Genomic DNA, 8,204 nt, shown 5'->3' with positions numbered 1-8,204 from the left:
GTAGGCAAAGGGGCGGGGCCTGCGTCTTGCGTACGCGGCGGGAAGAGGCGGGGCAGATGTGAGCGGCGAAGCTAGAAATTGGGGGCGGAACGCGTGGAACTAGTGGAGACGTAAAGGGGTAGGAAGGAATGGTCGAATTATTAGTATAATATATGCAGAGAATGGAACCTGTGTAAGAATCATGATCCTCTCGCGAGAGTTATATTAATGGGGCGGAGCTTTCCAGGTTTTCTGAGAATAAAACACTCCTCGTGCTTATTTACATATGTACTTAATGTAAATAAATTGAGAGAGGAGCCGAATCCAGAGAAGGCCTACTCTCCCTGGGTCACTAGCATAATTCAATTCCTGCCTTTTAATCCCTGCGACATTCAGTGACTTGTCCAGGGTGACACAGCCAGTACGTTTAAGAAGCAAGACTTGAGCTCAGGTATTCCTGGCCCCAGGGACTGCTTTCTATTTACTACTCGCTGCTGCCTCTTTGTCTTCTATTTTTAAACTTTTTAGTTTGAGGACCCCTTTATACACTTAATTATTGGGGACAACTCTCCACTCAGACCCTGTCCTCCCAGAGTTTTTGTTTATGTTGGTTATATCGATCAATACTTACCATATTAGAAATTAAAATGCCTTAATATTATGAAAGTTGGTTTTTGCTTCTAGCACCCCTTAAAAAGTTCTACGAGTCACCCCTCCACAGAACCTTTACCCTAGCTAATTCTTCCGGACATATGCAAACCGGAAGAACAAGAGCAGTTAGGAGCTGTTTTGTCAGAAGTTATTCAACATAATATAAACAATCAGTGATGAAAAGCAATATCATACTTTTTTCAAATATTTTTTGAGATTTCTTTAAAAATTTTTTGAATTCCAAATTCTCTCTTTCCTTCCAACCCCTCTCCCACCCATTGAAAAGACTAGCAAATATGATACCCATTACAAATGTAATGTGATGTAAAACATTTCCATATTAATCATGTTGCAAACAAAAAAGCAAGAAAAATAAAGTGAAAAAATATGCTTCAGTCTGCACTCAGTTCATTAATTCTCTGGAAATGGATAACATTTTTTGTCATGAGCCTTTGGCAATTATATGACTTATAACTGTAATAAAAGAGAGTTAGATTTCTATTGTTCTTAGCATATTAACATAGTCTATCCTTTTGGCTGAGTAGGTTTTTAAAAATTGACAGAAATACTCCCTCAATCTGATTTTGCAACTTCTCTACCTAACTGCTCTGTTCCAGTCAGACCTGAGTTGTGAGGGGCCTGTCATTCAGTGACAAAGTATTTTTTGTGGTACTACCTTATATGAGAGGACAGAGAGGCATAAGTGGATAGACTTGTTAAGAAAGTCCTCACAGACATTAAAGCACAAGGTACTGTAGAGGATACAAAAACAGATATGACTCAGTTCTTGCCTTCAATGACTTAATGGTCTTGTTTTTGTTCAGTCACTTTTTAGGTGCATTCTACTCTTTGTGATCACATTTGGCGTTTTCTTGGCAAAGATATTAGAATGCTTTGCCATTACCTTCTCCAGCTCATTTTACAGATGAAGAAACTGAGGCAGACAGGGTTGAGTGACTTTCCCAACTAGCAAGTATCTTGAGACCAGATTTGTAAATTGACTCCAGGTGCACTGCTCTATCCATTGGTGCCAAGTCTGTTAGGGAAACTATTATCTTCAAAATATACTTTAGATAGCCAGTTTCAATACCTTTCCAAAAGAAAACAACAAACCTACCTAGTCTTCAAGGTCCATTACTTGTATTACCTGCTTTGTGAAATCATCCCTGTTTTCCTACTTCAACCTAGATCAACCTCTTCCTTCTCTGAACTCCCCAGAGCACTAGGGAACATAAGGGGAGGGTCCCATGTTATCACTTTAAATATATGCTGTTATCTATCCTGAAAATTACCAAAGTGTAGGAAAAGTTCCCTAATTGTGGAGTCAGGAGACTTCATTTTATTTCAATTGGGGATGGGGGGAATGAAAGAGAGGGTTAATACTTCCATTTTCTATCCCATCTGGGAATTGTGAAAAACATTTTACAAACTTCAAAGCATTGAGTAAGTTCCATAACTGAGTAGGCATTTGCAATATACTTTTCATCTATTGATTATTTAAGTGGGAGGGCCCTTCTACCCCAACTCTACTACTCCCCTCTCCAAATAAGTCAAATAGGATTAATCTTGAAGAAGGAATTTATTTAATTCACAGCTTACTGGAAATGGAAAGTTTCAATTCCCCATTTTGGAGTAGGGGAAGATGAAGCCCCTGAGCAGCCCTCCCAAATTAAGGCAATTCAGAGATTGCTTTCTTGGCTGGGGGGGCCATCGGTTTCTCTTGTTCTCTGTTTTTCTCCTCATACATCAGGATCCTGAATTAGAGAATTGGAAAGATAGAAGGGTGGGAAATAGGGGAAGAGTCTGTTTGAGAGAGGACATAAAGCATCAGAATCAAGTAAGTTAAGAAGACACAGATTGGGGTATGACGGTAACCAAAGACTTCAGAAACATGGGAGGGAGTGGGTGAAAGGGGAAAAAAATAATTATAGCTTTGTTGGGGAAAGTGGGACAGACTGGGGAAGATGTAGGTGGGAGGGCTGGGGAATGGGGAGGGCCAGAACCCAGAAGAGGATTCAGATGAAGAATATGGGGGATGCAGGATAGTTTGTGGGGGTCTGACACTTACATTTTAAGAATGGCTGATCTCTTGCCTAGCATCATCCTGAGGAAGTCAGGGTAGGAGATGGTCTCCCCAGGACCATTTGCCACTTCTATAATTAGCTTCTTCAGTTCCAGGTGAGTCTTGGGAACCCCCAGTTTCTCCAGCATTCTCTTCAGGGACATAATATCTTCCAGATTGATTGGATAGGGTCAAACAACCCCATTCCTTTAGATTCCCATCCTCTTCTTTCTCACCCCATTAAAGGAATAAATCTCACCCCACCCAGTGAATAGGATTGAAACAAACACCAAGCTTGGGGTGGAATCTTTTGCCAAACTTGACAAAGACTCAGTATAAATCACCCTCTCCCATCTCTAGACATGTTTTTGGAAGAGCTATCACTTCCTCCCACCCTCAGAATTACCCCATTCTCACCAATATTGCAATCTCCGTTCAGGTCAAACTCCAGATATTTCTCTGAAGAGGGGAGGAGAAAAAAAGGGAGAATAGGAGGGAGGTTTAGGAAGGACGGGAGAGACAGGTTATTGGCAGGAGAGGAGTTGAAGAGGAGGGATTGAATAGCTGGGATGGGAGATAGGAACAGTGAGAGAAACTACCTTGGAAAAGGGGAAAACGAATGGGTACTTTTTTGAATTAGGTTTGAGGGAAGGGGGAAGAAGTAAGAAGAGCTGACTGGTAGGGCAGACAGCTTCTCCTCAAGTGCAGAGAAAATCTGTATCTATTAATGGCTCCCTATACCAACTAGAATTCTTCCCTTTGTCTTACTCTTAAAGGCTTCCAGTTTGGAGAGTAGATCCTCATCACTGCTGTATTTGGGATCATCCAGGAATTGCTGTGAGGGACAGGCAGGGAAATCAGAAATCCTCTCCTCAAGCCTGGCTTCCCTTTCCTTTTTGATCCCCTCCCATCCTTTTACCTGGTTGATTCTATCCAGTCTCTCCTCCTGTTCAACTTTCAGGAGTCCAAAGGCCTTGCCCCCTAGGAAGGAAGGTGGAGACAGAGATTAATAGTACTCAATAGACTTTCATATTTCTTACCTTCTTGCCACACATAGTACTCTTAATATCCTCATCTCACATCCCCATTGACTACCTACTCTTAGAATTCCCTTCTCTCCCCTCCCCTATCCAATTCTCCCAGTTCTGCCCCTACTGCTTTTACTCTCTCCCTTACCCTGAAAGTCTTTGGTCTGGTTCATGACCTCTAAGGGGCCACAGGAGAGTTGGAGCCAGGCAAAGCTATCTGTCCCTCTGTCAGTCCTCTCCAGGCTAATTTCTTCTACTGCCTACCTCCGAGACTTCCTCTTTCCTGGAACCCCTTCTCTACCAGCTCCATGTCTTCACTTCCCCATCAGCTTTTGCTGACTCTAGCATGCTAAGGGAGGGGCTGGACTAGGGATATGTAGGGTGAATAAAAGAGGGAAAGGAAAATAATAAATGATGGATGAGTCTCTGGCATCCAACCTTTGTCCTTCTTATTCTCCTTTTCAGTTCATTTTCTCCAAGGGAGACAGAGATATCAATGAATCTCCCTATTTCCTGAAATACCCCTCTACTGAGCTACCTGAGGCTGCATTCACTTTCCCCTCATATAACTGATTTCTGCGTCTGTATCTGAAAGTTTTTACTTTCTGTTGCACTTGTTCTGACTCTTGGTAGGCCAGTGTGACCCTAACCAGACTTCCTTAAATTTCCTGCAGTTTTCCTATTCGGTAGGTATCCTTGACAAAAAAGACATTTTTTTCAACCTCTTCCCTTCCTCCCTCTTCATTCCCTCCAGGTATCTGTGTCTTTTCATCTAATTGCCCAGGGCCAATGACTAGACCTTTCCAGGCAAGAAGGAAACTGTTAAACTTAAGAAGAGAAGGAAGAAGCCTGGAGAGGGTAAGCCAATTGATGTGTAGGGTATATATGTGTTTAGAGGCAAGTACAAATAAATTATGGGCTTTACATGAATTGGTGAATCTTCACTAGAACAAAAATGGAAAGATAGAAAGGACCTCACAGCAAAAGGGAGGAACATTAGATTCTAGAATAGTTTCTTGCACTAGGAAGCATAGTTCCAGGACTGATAAAGAATGTTCAGCCTTGAAGAGTATAAGAAGGAGGAAGAGAGAAGTTTGGTGAGGGGCAAGACAGGGAGAGAAGCTAGTTTGGGGAGAGAGGAACATCTAATGCAGTATAATAAGAGGAAGAACATAGGCTAAAAACAGATGTGAAAGAAGAGTTTGGAGTAGCAGCTAGGTAGCTCAGTAGATAGAAAACCAGGCCTAGAAACAGGAAGGCCTGGGTTCAAATCTGACCTCAGATACTTCCTAGCTGTGTGACCCTGGGCAAGTTTAACTCTCATTGTCTCACCCTTCCCACTCTTTTGCTTTAGAACCAATACTTAGTGTTGATTGTAAAATGGAAAGTGAGGGTTAAAAAAAAAGAATAGAAAAAAGAGAAGAAAGGAGGGTTTTGAAAAATAAATATGTAGGTATAGATCTAGGACCTAGGTACCAAGTTCCCACTGACCAAAGACATGAAGGCATAGAGGTAGAGGTAGAATAGGGGAATTAGCCTGGATTTGGAGTCCTGGTAATACTTTGAGGGAGAAGGCATTCACATCCTAAGGAAAAAAGGGGACAGAAAAGTTAGGTAAATATTTGGGTGATTGAGTGTTAATGTGGAAGAAGAAATTGAAGTTGTTTGGAGTCCAGGGAAACAAGATTTTCACTTCTCTGTAGGCCTTGATTTTGTCTATAGAATGAAGGGGTTGGAATGAATTATCCCAAATATCCCTTCTATGATCCCATTGTCACCCAGGAGAGGAGGTCTTCTGTTCTTTCATGAGAACTGCCAGGGGAGGTCCGCTATTGGCTCAATTGTTTTTATCAGAGTATGGAGATAAAGAATAGAAAAGTGGAATCCAGAGATTGCTGAGGCCACTCTGATTGTGCCACGGCCCTATTGTAGATTTGGGAGACCTATAGCCATGTCAATTGACCTTACACCTCTGCAAGGTTGGGCAGTGGATGTTTAGTTCAGGCTTGGTACCATTGTCTATCACATTGGTTAAAATTTGGTCAATAGTACATATCTGAAGTACCCACTAGATGGCGAGCTATTCTAGCCAGTGGCCAGATGTGGGAAAGCCAAGCAAACCAACCAAATACAGAATTTCATCTGGCTCCTAGAGGACACCAAAGTTGTGAGATGCTTTAAAAAAATAAATTTATTATTAGTATATTTTTAACATTTTTTCTTTTTAAATTTTGCGTTCCGAATTCTCTCCTTTCCTCTTACTCTCACCGAGAAGGCAAGCAATATAAAAACAATTATACTTGTGAAATCAGACAAAATGAATGTCATATTAGCCACATGTTTTTTAAAAAGTAAGAAAAAGAAATTGAGAAAATTATACTCCAATTTGTACTGAGTTCATCAGCTCTTTCTTTGGAGGTGGACAGCATTTTTTCAGCATGAGTCCATTAGAATTGTCTTGGAATTAAAAAAAAAAAAGAATTGTCTTGGAATCATTACATTGATCAAAATAACCAGGTCTTTCACAGTTGATCATCATTACAACATTGCTCTCATTGTACATAATGATCTCTCAGTTTTTCTCACTTTACTTTGCATCAGTTCATAGAATTCTTGCCAGATTTTTCCGAAACCACCCCTCTATCATCTGAACAGAGTGGGATTACCTTCAGTTGTGGTATAAAACTTGGCCCTTGCTTATGCTATTGCTTCCCAAGATTCAGCCTAGCTGATGAAATTTTCTAAGTACATAAAGTAGCAAACAATTACAGTTGTCTTAGATCCACTCCTAACCTCTTGAAGTAATTTATTCTCAGTTTTTCTTCCCACTGTAGCCATTAACTTATACATCTGACATTTGGATCACTGTAGTTTTAATAAATATGAAATTAAGGGATATAAATCAGGAAAGTTTCTTACATACAAAGAAATAGGTTTCTTTCCCTTTTCCCTGTAGTCTTTTCTGAGGAGAGGTACGTGTATAAGGTTCATAAAGAAAAGAGGAAGGGGTTTTGTATCTTAAAAAAAAACAACAAAAAAACCCTTACCTTCAGTCTTAAAACCAATACTGTGGTTCTAAGACAAGAGCAGTAAGAGCTAGGCAATGGGGGGTTAAGTGACTTGCTTAGGGTGACATAGCTAGGAAGTGTCTGAGGCTAGATTTGAATCTAGGACCTCCCCTCTCTGGGTCTGGCTCTCAATCCACTGAGCCACCTAGCTGCCCCTGTATCATTCTTTAGAAAGAAAGACATTCAGAGAAAGCAGAGGCTCTCCAGATCCCCAGTCCAATTTCTGAGTGGGGTTCATAGTTGTTTATGGTAGTTCGGTGAGTAAGAGTGCTAGATTTAGAATCAGAAAAGTGTTAAAGGCTAGGCAATTGAGGATTAAGGTAAACCCAGGGTCCCATAGCTAAGAAGTGTCTGACTCCACATTTGAACTGATTAACTATACGAGGGTCTTAGAATATGTTCTACCTAGCTTCACTAAAATTGGTTTGGTCCTATGGGATGATTGTATTTTTAAAATGAATTTATATGTTTATTTTTGTATATATTCATAATCTGGCCTTTCCACTATCCCCAGTAAGTAGAAGAGAGCAGGGAAGGAAGAAAGGAAGGAAGGAAGAAAGGAAGAAAGGAAGGAAGGAAGGAAGGAAGGAAGGAAGGAAGGAAGGAAGGAAGGAAGGAAGGAAGGAAGGAAGGAAGGAAGTGGCATGGGATGTCATATTCCCAAATTATAGAAGTGTTTCAGGCCAAACAGTGAGCAGGAAAATTCCTTTGCTTCCTTGCATCCTTGTGACTACTAACTCCAGAACATCAGAAAACTCCTGATAAGACTCTCCTATATCAAAGAGAAAGTCCCTTAAGAGAATTGTCCTCCTTGGATCATCCCCTACATTTCAAGATGGACATAGAGATATACCTCCAGGCTATGCTTTGATACCATCAGGTTGTATCTAAGACATCTATTTGTCCCCTATACTATGAGGGTCACCCCCTATGTCTTCAGGACATAAGATACTGCTCTGATCCCTGGCAGATGACCACCCCCACCCAACTTGTGCCTGTGCACATACCCTCCTCAAGTCACACATCACCTGTTGTAAAGCATATAAAGACCCCAGAATGGATCTCCTCAAGGAGGCAACTTTCCATCTATGCTGTCCTTCCAGTCCAATTCAACACTACCTTCTAAATTAATACATTTCTCTTTTTATTTTTAAGCTAAGTTTTGGAGTCTTGCATTCCTGCAAAGGGTACTCATCCAGAACCCAGGGGGTTCAAGTCTCTCACAACAGAAGGAAAGAAGGAAGGACTGTTAACTAGGGACTCTTAGGTAAAGACGGTATCCCAGTCCAGGACCACAAATATCCAGAGAGTTAAAAGAATATTTGGCTACTGAGATAACTTAGTTGGCTAGTTTATCAACTTTTTATTGAGGTGGGTAGAGATAGTCACCTATCAGTTAGTTTCAAATTGAAGGGG

At 41.0% G+C, this 8,204-nt stretch overlaps 2 protein-coding genes across 2 annotated transcripts in view; one reads left to right on the top strand and one right to left on the bottom strand.

The window, feature by feature from the left end:
* The window catches only part of LOC130457317 (translation initiation factor IF-2-like), a 28,356-nt gene that overhangs the window by 771 nt on the left and 19,381 nt on the right, over positions 1–8,204 (top strand). The window contains exon 2 of the mRNA XM_056817890.1: positions 4,475–4,578. The gene's annotated coding sequence lies outside the window, so the exon portion shown is untranslated. The remainder of the gene's footprint in view (positions 1–4,474; positions 4,579–8,204) is intronic.
* AIF1 (allograft inflammatory factor 1) lies at positions 2,191–4,021 on the bottom strand. The gene is made up of 6 exons (XM_056817891.1): positions 3,869–4,021; positions 3,612–3,673; positions 3,461–3,527; positions 3,110–3,151; positions 2,699–2,861; positions 2,191–2,384 (listed from the first exon to the last, which is right to left on the bottom strand). Exons 1-6 carry the CDS (start codon positions 3,891–3,893, stop codon positions 2,300–2,302), a joined length of 444 nt encoding a protein of 147 aa, XP_056673869.1. The 5' UTR covers positions 3,894–4,021; the 3' UTR covers positions 2,191–2,299.

The sequence above is a fragment of the Monodelphis domestica genome, chromosome 2, assembly GCF_027887165.1.
Source record: "Monodelphis domestica isolate mMonDom1 chromosome 2, mMonDom1.pri, whole genome shotgun sequence".
Taxonomy (NCBI): domain Eukaryota; kingdom Metazoa; phylum Chordata; class Mammalia; order Didelphimorphia; family Didelphidae; genus Monodelphis; species Monodelphis domestica.
The sequence above is the reverse complement of the archived record's forward strand: the minus strand, read 5'-3'. Positions and strand labels throughout refer to the sequence as shown.